Genomic DNA, 21,271 nt, shown 5'->3' with positions numbered 1-21,271 from the left:
TATAAACGATCGTTCCACAGGTGCATGTTCATTAATTGCATGGGAAACAGTGTTTAAACCCTTTACAATGAAGATCTGTGAAGTTATTTGATTTTTCCCGAATTATCTTTGAAAGACAGGGTCCTGAAAACGGGACGTTTCTTTTTTTGCTGAGTTTATGTAACCCTGTATGCCTACACATTTCAAACAACTCAGTCACACCTGAGACACAGTAACTATCATAAAAAGCTATTTATTGAGATCATGTGCAAGGCACAGATAGCGTTGGTTGTTAGAAACCTTTGAAATAGAAATGGCGTCGTTTTGTAGGCACTAACTCTAAATGCCGAAAATAAGGTCTGTGGTAAACACAGGCTTATGAGATTGTATACGTTTTGTTCTGTGAGATAATCTTCATCATCTACTGTCACTTTCTATGCATTGAAGCATTTATGTAATCAAAACAAGCACATAAAGGCTTCATAATTCATAAAGGTCAAGCTAACTGACTGATATTATCCCATAAAACAAAACATAAGATCTCCTAAGCATTTTAAATTCAGACCTTATTTTCATTGTTTATCCCAAAACTCCATTCTTTCCCCATTAATTTGCCCCATAGGTAATGTCTGAACAAATCAGAGGTAACTTCCAGTTTTCAGGACTACAACTTTTACTTTCCCAAGACCCCAAATATGTTTCTATTTTTATAACATGTATATTATTTTATATATTTACCATTCAGTGCACACATAATAAGAGACAGAACAGCAACATGAATTGAAAGTTGTTCATTTATTATTCTTCACATACATAAATAACAGACCTATCACACAGGCATAATAAAGTGTTCTAATAATATGAGAATAAATACATAGACTAATGAGCATGTAGCTGAAGGCTATCAATGGGAAAAGTAGCCACAGCACAAAACATGCCATCGAAGTTATTACTGGTTAAATAGTTCAGACGAGTTTGCAAATGTGTTTTTGCATGATTACTTTCACAAGCGACGTTGTGAATAACTATTTCTGTATGCCTACCTACAAATGCCCTTCTACATATGGCTACTTCTCAATGACAATGTTATCCTGAAATGACAACTAAACTGGCGCGTGCGCAATACCAAGGCCCGAGTCCCCGATACAAGATGGCGGAGAAGGTGGGGAGGGAGAGGCGGAGGCGGGTACGGATTGAATAGAGCAAAGCCTATACAGGGTTCTCAACAAACCTCTACAAGGTAAGGGGAATAACCAATTTAGCGCTACAGCAAGGGCATGGGCAGGTGGTGGAATATGCGGGGTATCATATTATCTACTCAAAATGCACGCATTGTCATTGCACGAAATAAACAAACAATATTGCCTGCAAGGGGTGCAGTGGCTATGAGTCGAGAGCGCGCGCGCCATCTTGTCTTAACCAAAGTGCGCGCCCAAAATTGTGTATGTGTTTGAAATAAGGAGGTCAGATACGCCTCCATTCTCTATTTTGACAGCATACACGGGTAGTCTTACTAACTCTCGTCCTTTTTATGTCTCATTAACCCTGTTTCGTACAGTATCCTACCGTATATTAAATGTTTATTCCACGTATCCCCCGCCTAGGTTCCCGAGATGATGCCGTTGCCTTTTGTTGTGTAGCGCAGCTACCCAGCGGCTTCCCCTCCTCCTCCGTGTTTGTTTTCGGGCAGCTCAAACTGGGGTGGGCGGTGTAGCAGGCGCATGCGTGTCCTTCTTTTGCCCATTTGTGTTATCAACGACAAAAGATAGAAAACGCATCTCCAAGATGTCAATTTGGAATGTTCTATCTAAATCACATTTAAATAAATCATGAACCACGTAGCTAGAAGGCATAGGTGTAGCTAGCTACTAGCTACATGTCCCGTACGTAACACATTCGTGTTAGCTTAACTAGTTAGCTAGCTAGTTAAGCTCTTAGGGACTATCTATCCGGATATTATGGTATCTTGTCTGCACAATGTTGGCAATAACACATTGTGCAAGCACAACACATTCTAGCTCGCTACTGTAGACTAATCATGCGCTCATTTAACGTTTCACTGTTAAATGTTCAACCGTCTCGGGCGAGCAACTGTTATTTTTGCTACTGCAAAACACACTACGGCTCTGGGATGAGTCTTATCATTTAGGGAATTAATGAGTAGTAGTAGTAGTAGTAGGCTACCATTCACACCAGACTGCAAAAAATGTCCATTAGGGTCTGGTTTTTAAAATGCCAGGAGGATTAAAACTTGGTTGATTGTCATATTTCGGGAAAGCATGTCCAATCACCACTCGGTTACCTTGGAGATTATGGGACATGTTTACATTTGATCACATAAAATAATATTAATTATTTAGACAGTGTTGTGTCATAGAAAAAAAAGTAGCGTACACAGTATTTTTACCTGGCAATGTGAACTGAATACCTCTTTCTAATATGCTACCTTTTTTTTCAGGACAGGACAGATGAGGAGAGATGACAAGTGAGAATCACACAACAGTGAAGGTGGACACCTCTATGGTGATGTCTCCCACAGGCTCTGCCACACAGGGGTCTCCTGTCTCACCTTCAACCAGCAAACCAATGCCAGAGTTGCCAGGTAAGATAGCCAGTGCTTGACTTGGACTAAAATAGGTGCATGTACTCATTTTGGGTGCCAGTGTTTTTTTTTTGGTGTAGCAGCTCCACAATACTTTTGAGATTGTATTCTATATGTGGAACAGGAGCTGAAGCAGTAAAACATTTGAAGTGCTGGTTCTCCTGCCCAAGTCCAGCACTGAAGATAGCCCTGGTGATATATATATATGGCGTAACTCAGCTTTCCACTCTGCTTACCAAGCATTCATACAATTATTTTAAAACCTAATGTATACCCTAAGTAGGCAATGCAAGTGAACTACCAAAAATGGGTATCCTATGTGTATATATGTAGGGTATAAATTAGGCCTTGTCTTGAGATCAGTGCTGATGAAGGAAAGATTGCTGGCTCTGTCAATGATGACATGCAACTGAATGGAGATAGATGAGACATTTCTGACACCTTTCCTGTTTGTGCAGACGAACTCGTCCAGGCAGGCTGGTCGAAATGCTGGAGCAAGCGGGAGAACAGGCCCTACTGGTTCAACCGCTTCACCAATCAGTCGCTGTGGGAGATGCCAGTCCTGGGGCAACATGATGTCATTGTGAGTGAAAAATGGGTTTCGCTGTTTGTTTTGTGACAGATGGGTTGTTGGAAGAGCGTGCTTGTTTGAAAATGGAAAAGTGTTGCTGTAACTTTTGATAAAGGAAAACATCAAGACGAAGCAGGTCCTTTCCAGGCTGCATCACATCCGGTTGTGATTGGGAGTCCCATAGGGCGGCGCACAATTGTTCCAGAGTCGTCCGGGTTTGGCCAGGGTAGACCATCATCATAAATAAGAATTTGTTCTTAACTGACTTGCCTAGTTAAATAAATAAAACATTTTTATTTTTTTTGTATACGTGGGATGCACTGTTGAGCGCGACGTCCCGAGGGGTTCGTGCTGATTGTACGGAGATTGTGACAGCCGGTTAAATGGCGTCCCTTCAGAAAGCAAGAACAAGATGTATGTCAGGAGAAGTGCAGTATTATGATAAGGAGACTTATACTTGGAATACGGAGGAGGAATTGAGGGGAAAAAGAGAGGCAGAGAAGGTCAGAGAGAGAGGGGGTGGACGACTGTGAGCTTGAGTTGGTTAAAAATGGTGGGGAAAGGGGAGATGGTTTGTTAAAGAAGAATGGTAGAAAGTGTAAGCAGAGTGAGCTGAAGACAGGAGTAGAAATGGAAGTGAATGAGGTCGATGTATCGGAGGTGGTAGGTGTGGTGAAGTTTTCAAAGCCCGAGGCTTGCACCCAGGGTCAGGTAAAGATGAGTCTGTGACAGTAGGGTTGAAGATTTTGGAAAAAGTGGACCCTTACCTTTTGGCTGATCTATTTGTGGTTTCGGGGTGGATGAAAACAGAGTTGGGTACTGTGGAATCGGTGAGGGTAACCAGAAGTGGTCTTGTGATTATTGTTTGTGTTTCTGCTAGTCAGAGGGAAAAGGCGGTCGGCGTTAAATGAATGGGGGCAAGAAATGTGAATTGTTTCGCTCAAGAAAAGGGTGCCATTGAAGGAGTGATAACTGGGGTAGCAGTAAAAGTTGACCAACTGAAGGGGAAGATTCCCGGTGTTTATGCTCGTCGTTTGGTGAGACGCAGACAGGGTAGCGTGTGTGGTGAAACTGAAGAGTCGTTGTCTGTTCTTTTGAGTTTTGATGTTTAGTCTTTGCCCAACAAAGCGATGTTAGGATATATAATTGATCCTGTACAAGCTTTTCTGCCAAATACATTACGTTGTTACAGATGTCAAGCTTATGGGCATGTGGCAGCAGTGTGTAGGAGGGAGGTTCCTAGGTGTGAGAAAGGGGGGGGGGGGGGGGGGGTCCTGAGATGAGCGGTGTGAGTAGTAGATCTGTACCAGTACAGAGGGAAAAAACCAACAAGTGATGCATGTTTCAGTGAGATTGGATTTTTAGAATTTAAAGCAATGGTTATCAATTGTACTGCAGGGATGGAACGTAAGTCTCAGAAATTGAGGTTGTGGTGGCAGTTGCAGAGGTATTTGGATGTGCGTGACTTGACATCAGAAGTGTTACAGGGCGTGTTAAGTGGTGATGTCCCATCCTTTCAGGTTGTTGGCACGAGACAGGAATAAATATATTTAATTAGTGGAGTAGGGGGGGGGGGGGTTTAAGGGAGTTTTACTCTAGTCTAGTAGGTGGTGGTAATGCAACAATAATTGGATGCCAACCGCTGTTTGGGACAGAGGGGATAATTATCCTTCTCAAGTTCTGTTCCAAGTACCCCATGTCCTCTTTTGTCTCTTGATGGAGCTTGGCTGAACCTCCTTTTATTATATCGACATCACTTGTCTTGTTTTCCTGTTCTGCTCCTAACTTGGCGGCTTGTCTGTTTGTTTCTGTCTTTCTTAGTCTGACCCGCTGGGTTTGAACGCTGCCCCAGCCGAGGGAACGGGTGACGCCGGCGTGGGCAACGGGCAACGCAAGAGACGCCTGTCGGAGGAGACCGCCCAGGGGGGTCCTAACAGCTTCAAGAGGTCCAAGGTGAGTCATTACAACTTCAATGCCGTAAAATTATACAAGCGTGACAATTTCCATGCTTCTTTACCAATGTGATTCACTTTCGAGCTTATCTATTAGACGACGCAGTGCTGTCTTGCCTGACATGACGAAAGTCATGTTTTACTGGAATTTACTGGAGTCCGTTGTCTCTGTAGATTGTTTCATACATGTATTGTTTGAATATTTCCACTGTCTTAATTGTCAGTCTAATCCCGATATGTTACTGTGTCATTGACAGATTGAGGTTGGTATACCGGTAACCCCAACTACCCCGATAGTTCCCATCTCACCCATTACCCCCGGGGCTAAGCCATGGAACTCTACCACAGGCACAGAAGACAAGCCAGGGCAGCACTCTATGCCCGCCCCAGCCCCATACCGTCCCAGCGTGTGAGTACAGCCACATCACAATCGCTGGAATTGATATGTAGACTAGAGGTCAACCGATTAATCGGCATGGCTGATTTTAATTAGGCAGAAGTTTTCATAACAATCAGCATTTTTAGACACTGATTATGGCTGATTACATTACATTCCACGAGGAAACTGCGTGGCAGGCTGACCACCTGTTACGCGAGTGCAGCAGGAGCCAAGGTCAGTTGCTAGCTAGCATTTAAACTTATCTTGTAAAAAAACAATGAATCTTCACATAATCACTAGTTAACTACACATGGTTGATGATATTACTAGGCTAACTATCTTGTCCTGCGTTGCATGTAATCAATGCGGTGCCTGTTATCATCGAATCACAGCCTACTTCGCCAAACGGGTGATGGGTTAACAAAAGCACAATCGTTGCACGAATGTGCCTAACCATAAACATCAATGCTTTAATTAAAATCAATACACAGAAGTATATTTATTTAAACCTGTATATTTAATTCATGTTAGCAGGCAATATTAACCAGGTATATTGTGTCACTTCTCTTGGGTTCATTGCACGCAGAGTCAGGTTATATGCAACAGTTTGGGCCGCCTGGCTCGTTGCGAACTAATTTGCCAGAATTTTACATAAAATTGAAGGTTGTGCAATGTAACAGCAATATTTAGACTTGGGGTTGCTACCCATTTAATAAAATACGTAATTGTTCCGTATTTTACTGAAAGAATAAAGGTTTTGTTTCGAAATTATAGTTTCCGGATTTGACCATATTAATGACCAGAGGCTCGTATTTCTGTGTTTATTATAATTAAGTCTATGATTTGATAGAGCAGTCTGACTGAGCGGTGGAAGGCAGCAGCAGGCTCATAAGCATTAATTCAAACTTTACTGCGTTTGCCAGCAATTCTTAGCAATGCTTGAATCACAGCGCTGTTTATGACTTCGAGCCTATCAACTCCCGAGATTAGGCTGGCAATACTAAAGTGCCTATTAGAACATCCAATAATCAAAGGTATATGAAATACAAATGGTATAGAGAGAAATAGTTGACTCGTCATAATTCCTATAAAAACTACAACCTAAAACTTGTTAACTTTGAATATTGAAGAACTGGGAATATTGAACCACCAGCTTTCATATGTTCTGACCAAGGAACTTAAATGTTAACTTTTTTACATGGCACATATTGCACTTTTTACTTTTCTCCAACACTGTGTTTTTGCGTTATTTATTATTTATTTGAGACTATAGATTTTATTTATCTATTATATTAAGTTAAAATAAGTGTTCATTCAGTTTTGTTGTAATTGTCATGTGTATTTAATCGGTATCGGCTTTTTTTGGTCCTCCAAAAATCGGTATCGGCATTGAAAAATCATAATCGGTCGACCTCTAAAGTAGACCTCTCATGGACACTGCCTGAGGAAGACCTTTTTGGTCGAAACGCGTTGCAGTGGGGGTCCTGCTGTAACATATGTTGATCTGCTCATGTCTGTGAATATTTGTATTGGGGATGTAAGGATTCACCTATATGCATTGGTCCAGATTCAGATGTTTAAGATACAACTACATTGGTCCGTGGACCCCAAACCGATCCATGCATTGGTCATAAAGTATTCAAACATTACAAACTGCTGATTCACTAAAATGTTTTGCTCATTACCTTCTTCATTCCGAAAATACCTAATCTACTGTGACAACTGATGCTTCCTCTCCTTCAGTGTCGATCTAAGCATGAAACTGTGTTGACAGTCATTGATCTACAAGTCATTTTGCATGCCGAACAACCCTAGGGAATATCAGTAGCCTAGTCAAACTGGGCACTGTGTCCAACTTGGCGTGCTGACCAACATATGGTGGGTGGCCTCTTCCTGATCTTGCACATCTGCGCGGCACCATAAGCATTAAAATGCTAAAATGGCTTGCTCGATATTAGGCTTCATTAGTTGAGTATGTACGTAATTTGTAATTACATATGTAATTTGCTAGGTTATTATCTATGCGCTGTTGAAAATCAAAATCAAATCAAATCAAATGTATTTATATAGCCCTTCGTACATCAGCTGATATCTCAAAGTGCTGTACAGAAACCCAGCCTAAAACCCCAAACAGCAAGCAATGCAGGTGTAGAAGCACGTGTTTTTTACCGGAATAAAAGTAAGCTACCGGAAACAATAGATATTTTGATTGTTCAGGTTCACTATCAGCAATAGTTTTGTACGTTTGGCTTTAAACAATTTTGTATTTAACCTTTATTTAACTAGGCTAGTCAGTTGTGAAAAAAATCTTATTTACAATGACGGCCTACCCCGGCCAAGCCCTAACGACGCTGGGCCAATTGTGCGCCGCCCTATGGGACTCTGAGATGCAGTACCTTAGACTGCTGCGCCACTCGGCAGCCCAACAGTCAGTGTGATGTTTTGATATACATGGTAAAGTTGATAATTTCATTACGAGGAATCACTTTTGCGAGGCACACTGCGTGGCCAAAGCGGTAGGAGAAAATAAGCTCTCTAAATGGTCAAAACCATTTGATTTTGAGATGTGTTGAAATCCAAAGTTATGCTATATATTCATTGGCTATGTCCATAGCTGATTTGTAAATGATAAATGTTGACACATTACAAGCTCAAACACAATCGACAAAAATGACAAGTTCATTAGTGGCCGATGGTGATTTCAGAACCAAAGAGGGGGAAACTAAAGAACAGGCTACATTGCCCTAATCTGATAGTGGTAGTTGCCTAGTCTCCCCTATGACTCAGATGAGGTGTCTACATCGTATACACCATAGATGTGTCATTCACACACACACAGACAGACAGAAGTCTGCTCGTGAGTTCCATCAGCAGCAGATTTTAATTTAGAAAATGATTGTGTTTATGCGTTGAAACGACTCGCACTGATTCGTTCTCCAATCAAACCGAATCCCTTCAAACTTAAATATACCGTTCCTGTATCGTATCAGAGCCCATGTATCTAGATACGTATTGAATCGTCTTAAAAGGGAAATGTACACATCCCTAATTTGTATAGCCAATAGTGCACCCACAGTTCACAATTGTGTGATCTCTGCAATATACAGGGCAGGCGGGTCTTGTTTTGGATTTTATGTAGCACCGTAACTTATAATACAGTTCTGTCAAATTGAAATAACCAGTTATATCGATCCTGTGGTAGAATATACTGGGACCTGGATGTTCAGACGAACGCAGTGATCAGAGAGCGACCCCCTGCCAACCATCTACCGCCCCACCCAGAGATGGAGCTCCAACGTGCCCAGCTCACCACCAAGCTACGGCAGCACTACCACGAGCTCTGCTACCAACGAGAAGGTACATTACCCATGCAACTGCAATTGTCAAGTCAAACTATATATATATTTTTTAAACCTTTTATTTCTTGCTTTTGTTACCATAAAGTCTTACTTTTCGAGGTGCATCCCCATTAGGCAGCTAGACGTTTACTTTTTAGGTGAGCATTAAGTGTCTGTCTGAAACAGCGCTGACAATATTTTCTACGCCATTGTGGTCACTCCTCCACCCCTGCTACTGGAGTGCAGCAGGGTGGGCAGGTTTTCACTCTAGCCCCAGGTCATGTTCATTAGGCACCGAACGGAAGACCACGGACTGAAACGGCAACGGACTAGCTGAACTTTTCATATAAGCAACACTTATTCTCCATTATGAAATGGATTCAAATGTTTTCCCTAATGTATGCCCTAGTGAACACAACCCTTGCTACACCTGGGTGTAGATTTGAGTGAGCAGGCGTAGGGTCTTAAATTGAGACAAGATTTTACACCTAGTAGGGTGTTAAATTGAGAATAGATTTTACACCTAGTAGGGTGTTAAATTGAGACTAGATTTTGCACCTAGTAGGGAGCAGGGGTAGGGTGTTCAATTGGGACGATCTTCTTTCATGATATATGCAGAAAATATCTATATTTTCAAAAGGATGTGAGCCTAGTTTTCATATTTCATAACCTCTGGGCTTTTCGAGTTACCTATACGTGAGTCAATAACAATATAATACACTTGATTTATGCTACATAGCATGTTGAATGTGTCTGATCACATATTGACAAACAAACAAACTGTTATAATCTCCACCCGGCACAGCCAGAAGAGGACTGGCCTCCCCACATAGCCTGGTTCCTCTCTAGGTTTCTTCCTAGGTTTTGGCCTTTCTAGGGAGTTTTTCTTAGCCACCGTGCTTCTACACCTGCATTGCTTGCTGTTTGGGGTTTTAGGCTGGGTTTCTGTACAGCACTTTGAGATATCAGCTGATGTACGAAGGGCTTTATAAATACATTTGATTTGAAAAAGGTGAGCTGCCACCACTTGTTTCCCCAGGCAGAGATCAAATAACCAAATATACAGACTGAGATTCAGTCAAACAAAATCACGTTGATTATCAGACAAGTCAAGGGCTTTTAGTCGTGACATAGTCTCGGCTACTAAGAGGGTGAAGAGCAAAATAACCCACCTGTTATACTAGGCTAGTGTATGCTACATAGCTAACTAACATGCTTGCAAAATGTTCTGATAACTAGATTGAAGATCATGAACACTCACCTTAATTTGGCTAACATTTTCTAGCCTACTTTCTTCCAATATTTTCATTGTTCAGTGATATGAATCCCCACAGTAATTATTGATTGATCCTTCCAGCTGTGATGGTGGTTGACTCGAAATGCCTCGCAATGTTTAGAACTGCCACGAGAATAGTAATAGCCGATTAACGAGCGCTGCCAAGCAACCGTCCTTATGAAGCATTAAATCTCATGAAGGCGCATTGCTGACGCCAGACTTAGCTACCATTTGTCTTACTGTTAATGCAACAGGTGTAAATTCTGATCCTGAAGTCGGCCGTAGCGTCCTAGCATTTAAGCCATTTATTTATTTATTTTCCCCCTCTTTTTTTCCCCAACTTGTGCTACCGCGGGGACCTGGTGTTGCTTTTCTCATGTTTCATTATGAAATGGATTCAAATGTTTTCCCTAAAATATGCCCTAGTGAACATAACCCAGGGGTTCGTATTCTTGGCTGACCTTGATAATCAATGATTTTCCCCCTATCTAATAGGTATCGAGCCCCCACGGGAGTCCTTCAACCGCTGGCTTCTGGAGCGCAAGGTGCTGGACAAAGGGCCAGACCCCCTACTGCCCAGCGAGTGTGACCCCATCATCTCCCCGTCCATGTTCAGAGAGGTCATGAATGACATCCCCATCAGGTCAGTGGGAAAGAGAATCTGTGTTAGTCCTAGGGTTAAATATTTGCTTGATTGATCATGCCTGGTGTAACGGAACGAATGGAATAGTCCCAACAACTGCAAACCCCACCCATCAGACACGCAAATGCTCAATGGATTCAAAAGATTTTAAAATGTACTTTTTGAACCAAGGTCTTATCTCTAGATACCAATTCTAGTCTACCCTGGGATGGACTTGATTCACTATGGTTGGTATGGCTAGATTCCGTTCAGGTCTTCATTGTGAATTATGTTGTCTGATAGAGCTGGGAATTGCCAGGGATGACACGATATGATCTTTTCAAAGTGCCGATACAATATTTATTGTGATTCGATGTTCCAAACACATGTCTGCTGCACATGTCTGCTGCAGAGGGTCAAGAGAGCCATGAGAACTTGTTTTGATCAGTCATGGAAATAAGTGTTGAAACCAAATTGTCTCCCTATTTAAAAAATTAATTAGATGGAAAAATACTAAGTTTTGGTGCAGGTAATGCCAACAAGCGCAAAAATAATATTGCGATATTGTCAAATTATATATGTTGTCAAAAATTATGTTTACTTTTTGCACTATTGTCTGATTTACATTTTAGTATGTTGTCTTAACAATTCACCCCGTTTTTATGGTTAATTTGGACAATAGCGGCTCATTTCAACAATTAGTTTTATTGACCACATGTTTTGTCATTTCTTACTCCAGGTTGTCCCGCATCAAGTACAAAGAGGAGGCCCGGAAGCTCTTATTCAAATACGCCGAAGCGGCCAAGAAAATGATTGACTCGAGGTAGGTGTTTCTGGCACACTGGAGTTAGTTGGCCAAATTCCATTTGAATATGACCTAATATTCTTTGAAATCGTTCAGAGTATGAAGTCAGAGATGCTCTCAAACAATTCCAGCTACTACTACCTCCTGGTATACCGTTACAGTATTTCCCTTAACAATTTAGAATACACAAACACATACACACATACATACATATACACATATATACATACATGCATACATACATACATATATATATATATATATATATATATATATATACATACAGTGCCTTGCGAAAGTATTCGGCCCCATTGAACTTTGCGACCTTTTGCCACATTTCAGGCTTCAAACATAAAGATATAAAACTGTATTTTTTGTGAAGAATCAACAACAAGTGGGACACAATCATGAAGTGGAACGACATTTATTGGAAATCAAAAACTGAAAAATTGGGCGTGCTAAATTATTCAGCCCCCTTAAGTTAATACTTTGTAGCGCCACCTTTTGCTGCGATTACAGCTGTAAGTCGCTTGGGGTATGTCTCTATCAGTTTTGCACATCGAGAGACTGACATTTTTTCCCATTCCTCCTTGCAAAACAGCTCGAGCTCAGTGAGGTTGGATGGAGAGCATTTGTGAACAGCAGTTTTCAGTTCTTTCCACAGATTCTCGATTGGATTCAGGTCTGGACTTTGACTTGGCCATTCTAACACCTGGATATGTTTATTTTTGAACCATTCCATTGTAGATTTTGCTTTATGTTTTGGATCATTGTCTTGTTGGAAGACAAATCTCCGTCCCAGTCTCAGGTCTTTTGCAGACTCCATCAGGTTTTCTTCCAGAATGGCCCTGGACTTGGCTCCATCCATCTTCCCATCAATTTGAACCATCTTCCCTGTCCCTGCTGAAGAAAAGCAGGCCCAAACCATGATGCTGCCACCCCCATGTTTGACAGTGGGGATGGTGTGTTCAGGGTGATGAGCTGTGTTGCTTTTACGCCAAACATAACATTTTGCATTGTTGCCAAAAAGTTCAATTTTGGTTTCATCTGACCAGAGCACCTTCTTCCACATGTTTGGTGTGTCTCCCAGGTGGCTTGTGGCAAACTTTAAACGACACTTTTTATGGATATCTTTAAGAAATGTCTTTCTTCTTGCCACTCTTCCATAAAGGCCAGATTTGTGCAATATACGACTGATTGTTGTCCTATGGACAGAGTCTCCCACCTCAGCTGTAGATCTCTGCAGTTCATCCAGAGTGATCATGGGCCTCTTGGCTGCATCTCTGATCAGTCTTCTCCTTGTATGAGCTGAAAGTTTAGAGGGACGGCCAGGTCTTGTTAGATTTGCAGTGGTCTGATACTCCTTCCATTTCAATATTATCGCTTGCACAGTGCTCCTTGGGATGTTTAAAGCTTGGGAAATCTTTTTGTATCCAAATCCGGCTTTAAACTTCTTCACAACAGTATCTCGGACCTGCCTGGTGTGTTCCTTGTTCTTCATGATGCTCTCTGCGCTTTTAACGGACCTCTGAGACTATCACAGGCAGGTGCATTTATACGGAGACTTGATTACACACAGGTGGATTGTATTTATCATCATTAGTCATTTAGGTCAACATTGGATCATTCAGAGATCCTCACTGAACTCCTGGAGAGAGTTTGCTGCACTGAAAGTAAAGGGGCTGAATAATTTTGCATGCCCAATTTTTCAGTTTTTGATTTGTTAAACAAGTTTGAAATATCCAATAAATGTCGTTCCACTTCATGATTGTGTCCCACTTGTTGTTGATTCTTCACAAAAAAATACAGTTTTATATCTTTGTTTGAAGCCTGAAATGTGGCAAAAGGTCGCAAAGTTCAAGGGGGCCGAATACTTTCGCAAGGCACTACATACATACAGTTGAAGTTGGAACAAATACATTTAAACTCAGTTTTTCACAATTCCTGACATTTAATCCCAGTAAAAATTCCCTGTTTTAGGTCAGTTAGGATCACCACTTTATTTTAAGAATGTGAAATGTCAGAATAATAGCAGCGAGAATAATTTATTTCAGCTTTAAATTCTTTCATCACATTCCCAGTGGGTCAGAAGTTTACACACACTCGATTAGTATTTGGTAGCATTGACTTTAAATTGTTCAATTAACTTGGGTCAAATGTTTCGGGTGGCCTTCCACAAGCTTCCCACAATATGTTGGGTGAATTTTGGCCCATTCCTCCTGACAATACTGGTGTAACTGAGTCAGGTTTGTAGGCCTCCTTGCTCGCACACACTTTTTCAGTACTGCCCACAAATTTTCTATAGGTTTGAGGTCAGGGCTTTGTGATGACCACTCCAATACCTTGACTTTGTTGTCCTTAAGCCATTTTGCCACAACTTTGAAAGTATGCTTGGGGTCAATGTCCATTAGGACGTATGTGTATGTATGTACAGTTGAAGTCGAAAATTACGTGGATATATTGAAGCAACATCTCAAGACATCATTCAGGAAGTTAAAGATTGGTCGCAAATGGGCCTTCCAAATGGACAATGACCCCAAGCATACTTCCAAAGTTGTGGCAAAATGGTTTAAGGACAAGTGGTGATCCTAACTGACCTAAAACAGGACATTATTACTAGGATTAAATGTCAGGTATTGTGAAAAACTGAGTTTAAATGTATTTGGCTAAGGTGTATGTTAACTTCCGACTCCAACTGTGTGTGTGTATAGAGATTTTTAAATGTTTTAATATATATTATAGTACGTTCTATAACTCAAGTGATGGCTCAGCATTTTTAACACCACCGCTTTGACGGCAAGATCCAGACCGTAACATAAAAAGCAACACCATGTCTCGCCATCACACACAGAAAGCATTTATATGTGCATCCACTGATAAACTTGAATCAGAAACCCGTGGCTTCAGATCCTAAACCAAAACCAGTCCGTTCTCTTTCCCCAACTGTCTTACTGGAAAGAAAAGAAAGCTTGATTGGGCTTGTTGAACATAGCATGTGTATGGGAGCTTGATTTGGCTCGTTGAACATAGCATGTGTATGGGAGCTTGATTGGGCTCGTTGAACATAGCATGTGTATGGGAGCTTGATTTGGCTCGTTGTACGGCACTTTGCTTTGAAATGCTTTGTCTTGGCTGAAGAATGACTGATGTCTCTTATGTCCTGGTAGAAACGCCACACCAGACAGCCGAAAGGTTGTGAAATGGAATGCAGAGGACACCATGAACTGGCTACGGAGGGACCACTCGGCCAGTAAAGAGGACTACATGGTGTGTGTGTGGTTTAGAAGTGTGGTGTATTGTATGTATATGTGGCAACAACAAAATAATTCATGTCTGTATACATTTCACCTCAACGGAATGAACACTGACATGTATATGTTAATAAAACGGATCCCAAAACAAATCCTCCCCCTCAGGAACGTCTGGAGCACTTGCGGAAACAGTGTGGTCCCCACGTAGCAGCAGTGGCCAAAGACTCTGTGGAGGGGATCTGTACGAAGATCTACCACATCTCAGCAGAGTATGTGCGACGCATTCACCAGGCCCACCAGACGTTGCTGAAGGACTGCAACGTGTCGGGTGAGACGTGCTAAATTGCCTCGCACTCTGCACCATGCTTTACCAACTGACTCATACGGGACCAAATGGATTACATAGAAATGGATTGACTTTGAATGGCCTTTCTAATCGTTCAGTATCTTTGCGCCCAACTAATTTAGCAACTTAAAACCCCCCAAAGTCTGTTGTTGATATTGTGGTTTTACTCTGAATTTAAGCCGTTCAATATCCATGATGGACTGGTTGTGTTGTGGTTTTTCTTACTGTTTTTTAAACTTTTGTTCTACTGTTATCCCTCATTCCCTCCCTCTCTCCCAGACCCAGAGGCAGCAGATGTGCAGGACAGGCTGGTATACTGCTACCCCATTCGGCTGGCCTTGCCCTCGCCGGCTCAGCCACGCGTGGAGCTGCACTTTGAGAACGACATCGCCTGCCTGCGCTACAAGGGAGAGATGGTCAAGGTCAACCGCAGCTACTTCACCAAGCTGGTGAGTAATGTGTATATTATTAAAAGTACAAATATACACTGAGTGTACCAAACATTAAGAACACCTGCTCTTTCCATGACACAGACTGACCAGGTGAATCCAGGTGAAACTATGATCCCTTATTGATGTCACCTGTTAAATCCACTTCAATCAGTGTAGAAGAAGGGGAGGAGACAGGTTAAAGAAATATTTTTTTTTTAGCCTTCAGGCAATTGAGACATGGATTGTGTATGGTTGCCATTCAGAGGGTGAAGGGGAAGACAAAATATTGAACTGCCTTTGAACGGGGAAGGTACCAGGCGCACCGGTTTGTGTCAAAGCATTGGAGTCAACATGTGCCAGCATCCCTGTGGAAAGCTTTCGACACCTTGTAGAGTCCATGAATTGAGTCTGTTCTGAGGGGATAAGGGGGTCAACTCCAATATGGTATTCTTAATGTTTTGTACATTCAGTGTATGCAGGTGCACTGGGGTGTCATTAGTTGAGTGTTGATACTAGCACAGTACCACTGAGTGTTTGTAATGCATGCAATCCGAAGTCCTACATGACCAGAGAGATGAATTGCTCTCTTGTTTGAGAAACTACCAGGATGTAATCCTGAAAGGTGTTGTGGATATAATTGACTAGCATTGCCTTCTGGCACATGGCGTGCCCTCTGCTAAATGACTCTCCTCTCTATGCTTTCTTTCAGGAGCTATTATACCGATACAGCTCCATCGACGATCCCAGGTTCGAGAAGTTCCTGTCACGAGTGTGGTGCCTTATCAAGAGATACCTGGTAAATTAGGGGTTAGACCCCTGCCGTTGATCTCCATTCACATCCCCCTCACCCCTTACTTCACCTCCCCGTCACCCCCTTACTTCACCTCCCCGTCACCCCCTTACTTCACCTCCCCGTCACCCCCTTACTTCACCTCTCCGTCACCCCCTTACTTCACCTCCGTCACCTCCCCCTCACCCCTTCTACCCCTGCCTTTTTGACTCACTGCTCTTTCTATATATTTTTTTCAATGTCTTCACTGCCAAAGTATGAAGCCATCTGTTTAGAGGCGATGTTCTTATAGTCCACTTTCCCTCCATATCGTGATGACAATCACTGTCCCGTTACTCTTTCTCGCCATCTCTTCTGTCTGGCTACCTCTTGACATTTGTTGTGCTGACGTCATCTTTTATTGTGCTGATGTCACTATTTGTTGTGCAGGTGATGTTTGGTGCCGGGGTGAATGAGGGGACGGGCTTACAGGGGGCTCTCCCCGTGCCTGTCTTTGAGGCCCTCAACAAGCAGTTTGGGGTGACCTTTGAGTGTTTTGCCTCGCCACTCAACTCCTACTTCAAGCAGTTCTGCTCTGCCTTCCCCGACACAGATGGCTTTTTCGGATCCAGGGGGTAGGTTTAGAAACACACAAAAAAAGAAAAAAAGATTTGCTTCTCATCCCAAAATGTTTTCTCTATCCCAGTGTTTCTCAACCTCTGGTCCAGGGACTTTTGTCTATTTTACAATGCTAGTTTCAATGTGAGAAACACTGGTCTACCCCATCACAACTAAACAGAGACCACCCAGACATGGTCTGTGTACTTTTAGTTATTTGTTCTTCTATGGTTTTCTAGTTTGAGCCTGTTCTAAAATGTTCTTTGCCCTCCCAGGCCCTTTCTGAACTTCTCACCAGCCAGTGGCTCCTTTGAGGCCAACCCTCCCTTCAGTGAGGAGCTGATGGATGCCATGGTGACACACTTTGAGGTGCTCCTCCTTAGTAACTCATTGCTTGTTAAACTCATTTAAAGTGACGGTTCACCCCTCATTCAAATTCTGTCTGATGTGTTTATACTTCAAAAGTGGTATGAGTCCATATACCACGTGCTGTGTAGATCCCACCGACTGTATTAGGAGAGAATCTACAGGACATAACTCCTACATGAACAGGGGGGACAATTAGCGATATTTAACTCCAGCTTAACTTTCAACTGAACTGTTCATTTTTGAATTCCTGGGAGAGTTTGTATTTAACAAATATATGTGTCCTATAGAAACTGCTGGAGAAGTCCAGCGAGCCTCTGTCCTTCATCATCTTTGTCCCGGAGTGGCGAGACCCGCTGACCCCGGCCCTCCACCGCATGGAGACCAGCGCCTTCCGCCGCCACCAGATGTCGGTGCCCGCCTTCGAGCACGAGTACCGCAGCGGCTCGCAGCACATCTGCAAGAAGTGAGTGTGTCCAATAGCGCAGGGTCCATTGTTCTGACTAGGGTTGTCACATCACCGTTATCGTGATACTCATGGCATGGAAGAAAGAAAAAAAAACATGACGCAGACTTAATTTCTTGATGCTTGAAACAGTCTTTTTGTTTTTTTTGTCACCCAGAGAGTCACATTTGGTTTATTTTCCAAGCTATAGCGCACAATATTTGACATAAAGGACCAACAAGTGTAATGTGCTTGGTGTTTTCACTTGGCTGCCAAAGTGCTCTTTGCTGTATTTTGGGAAATTACGCTCCCAGATGCACCCTAAAGAGGACACAAGCGTAGCTGTATTTTGGGAAATTACGCTCCCAGATGCACCCTAAAGAGGACACAAGCGTAGCTGTATTTGGATTTGTATGAAGGGAGTTTCAATGGCTCTCTCTCGCTATCTCTCTCAGGGAGGAGATGTACTACAAGGCCGTCCACGGCACGGTGGTCATCTTCCTGCAGAATGCCGCCGGCTTTGCGAAGTGGGAGCCCACGCCGGAGCGCATCCAGGAGCTGCTGGCAGCCTACCAGGTCTCCAGGCGAGCCTTGGGCTCCCCAGGTCCCTCCTCCGCTCCCACTACGCTCTCCCCGGCCAGTGCAGGGGGGTCAGGCGACAAAGACTCTATTGCCGCCAAAACGGCACCCGAACGATCAGCCAGTTTGGACACATCACCCGCTCGCCAGGACAACAGCAGTAGTAGTAATCCTGTGGAAAAGACTACACCACCTTCTGAAACAGCCAGCGTTTAAAAGCAGGGGAGGGACATAGGTGAGGATAGGGAGTGTTTGGTGGTGGGGGTAGACCACAAATGGTGCTGAGTGTGGGGGGGGGGGGGGGATTTGGTCTTCGACTGCTAGAGTGGACTACGAAGGAGGGCCTCCCTTAAAGTCAGTTTACTTTCTCAACTATTTAATATTAGTTCTACTAGGTTTTTATAATTCTGGTCGTTATTTACTGTAGTAACGCTTGTTGCTTTTTATCAATGTAGCTAGTGGTTGTGGTTTACTAGGATTCCTTTTTTCTATCATTGGTGCTGTCGTCGTCAGTAATTATTGGGTAATTCTAGTCATTGTTCATTGGCCTTTTTGAAGTACTGTTTGTCCCAAATGGCTTTCTGGGAATAGGCTGCTATTTGGAACTCATGGATAGTGATCTGCTCCTGAGCAGCGGGACTTGGCTGTCAGTTTTGATGTGTGGAATTGAAAAATGTGTATTTTGAAAGACTTAAGTTTTGTTTGTCCAAATCCCTTCTAATCCTTAATAGGTACAGGATGGAGGTGTCATTGGGTAATAAGGCAGCTATGTTTCTAACCCTCTTAAGCCGACAAACAGTTTAGAGGCAACCCTTGTACATACGACAGCCAGCAGTAAGTTAGAGTACTGAACGAGAGAGATTCAGGCCTTTACATTGCTGCATTGCATTGTGGACTACTGTTATGCAGGTCAGAAATACCAGAGAGTAGTAGTTCCATATTGGCCCTGTCCATGTCCATGCACCGTTTCCATATCGCGGTTGAAGAAAGCTCATCAAGTTGTTAACCGCTTTCCCAATGCACGCAAAATACAGGCCTTTAATACATCTTACAATGGCAATATGTTGTAACCCATTGGCTCGAACAACAGCTGAATTATTCTTATTTTCCCCCTGTGCTATATGTAAGTCCAAAGTAACAACTACGAAAGGAGTTGAACTGGCTTGTTGAGCAAAATGTGTCACTTCCCTTAGAGCACTATCCCACCTCTTTTAAAATAAGGAAAAGCACTAAATGAAATATCTGATATAAAATTATACCCTCTTTAAACATAGAAAAAAACCTTGGTTGTGGTGTTTTCACATTGTCGTGTGGCATAGAAAAATAGATTAGTTACGTTGTTTTTAATCCCTCCAATCTCAATCGTATTTTTTTTATATGTTTATACCAGTATGAGATTAGAACGCATCACTGGGCAGCACTATGAATGTAAAATTTGAAAAGGCAAAACAAGAAGGTCATGATGCCTTGCGTCCAACGTGGCACTCTGTACCCTCTGTAGTGCCCTAATTTTGGGCTCTGGTCAAAAGAAGTGCCCTGTATAGGGACTAGATTGCCGTTTGGGACACAGGCCCAAGAGCCTCACTTCGGCCTCAGTCATCGAGGGGAGAGAATTCATGTATAAAAAAAATAAGATGAAAGACAAATGTTATTGTACAATTCCTCCATCGTATGACAAATTTGTCTCTGTCCTTGTAAACTATGATTATCAGGCACGGACTGTCATCTCAGCATATGCTCTCATCTATAGCCCAAATGCTTTGTACAATGAGCTTAGACATAGTTTCTTCTAGATAGCATCACTTGCCTTTGCCCCATTTGTATATACTTAGTAGTGAGGTTTTTTATAGAGAACTACAATGATTGCAGGCATAAGGCTGTAGGATAAGACAAAGATCTGTTTATGCTGTTGAAAATGTATGATGGTCATCTTGCTCTTTGAACATAATACATACTACAGTAAGTCTGGCATCGCGCCCCAGAACCTGGATACAAACTCTAGCAATTCGTTCTTTGTCATTTGAGCATTGAGCACCAGTCACATACCCTGATCCTAGTATGTTTCTGTCACCAGCAAAACAAATTGTAGATATTGTACAGAAAATTGGTATGAATTGTGTTATTTTTCTCTGTTACACAATTGTATTGAGCTCTGATGAAAGAAAAAAAAAACAATTGAATGTTGTCTTTCTCCATGTTTTTTTATGAGTTCATTTAACATAATTTAAAATATGTTTATGTATTATACAGTTTATCACATAGAAATTGTTTTAATCTAAACCAAAGTGTTATTAAAAGAAGAAAAAAATCTATCTTGTATCTAAAAGTAGACTTGTGTATGATTGCATCAGTAATGGATAAGGTGTAACCAGCAAAATTACTCCTTGAGTTTATTTTTATAATTCGTTTTTTTTTTGTTCTAGTAAGAGCAGATTGTATGTTTGGAATTTATTTTGCATGACACTTTTGACACTTAAATCATAAAAATGTTTATTCTTAAATCAATTCATAGACTTTTTACATAAAGTATGAGTATGACGACATGTATTTATCCCCGTTTACCCTTACGGTAATTTATTGTCTGTAGAACATTTGTAATGCCATGAATGTTTTTCTCAATGTGATTCCTATGGGCAAGAATAAGGAGAATGTAAATACTGTCTGTGCTGAATTCATTCATTAATCTTCCTAGTCTTCTCTCTGAGTAGATTATCAATGTTTCTCCATTGGAACAAGCATACAGATGCGCTGAATCATATTTGTTCCCAGTAAAATGTGTCAAGCCATGTATGTTGTTTGCATTTCTAATAAACTACCATACCGTAGCTGTACTTTTTAGGCTCTCTTCAAGATGCTGACTGGTCTGCTGACATCCCATGCTTTGGGCTTTGAACCCCCTAAAGGTTCCCCAGAGCCATCTCTTGGAAAATATGACATACCTG

At 42.1% G+C, this 21,271-nt stretch overlaps 1 protein-coding gene across 1 annotated transcript; it reads left to right on the top strand.

Annotated features, from left to right (window-relative positions):
• Window positions 1-1,083: 1,083 nt before the first annotated feature.
• On the top strand, window positions 1,084-21,154 carry pcif1 (phosphorylated CTD interacting factor 1). Its single transcript, XM_020483957.2, has 16 exons — window positions 1,084-1,219; window positions 2,438-2,581; window positions 3,040-3,164; window positions 4,974-5,105; window positions 5,362-5,513; window positions 8,686-8,840; window positions 10,593-10,740; window positions 11,459-11,542; window positions 14,692-14,791; window positions 14,941-15,103; window positions 15,401-15,570; window positions 16,262-16,348; window positions 16,772-16,956; window positions 17,215-17,308; window positions 17,596-17,771; window positions 18,206-21,154. Exons 2-16 carry the CDS (start codon window positions 2,458-2,460, stop codon window positions 18,543-18,545), a joined length of 2,235 nt encoding a protein of 744 aa, XP_020339546.1. The 5' UTR covers window positions 1,084-1,219; window positions 2,438-2,457; the 3' UTR covers window positions 18,546-21,154.
• The last annotated feature ends 117 nt before the right edge of the window (window positions 21,155-21,271 follow it).

Source organism: Oncorhynchus kisutch, linkage group LG5, assembly GCF_002021735.2.
Source record: "Oncorhynchus kisutch isolate 150728-3 linkage group LG5, Okis_V2, whole genome shotgun sequence".
NCBI classification, from domain to species: Eukaryota; Metazoa; Chordata; class Actinopteri; order Salmoniformes; family Salmonidae; genus Oncorhynchus; species Oncorhynchus kisutch.
Note: the sequence above shows the minus strand (reverse complement) of the source record. Positions and strands in the feature narration are given on the sequence as shown.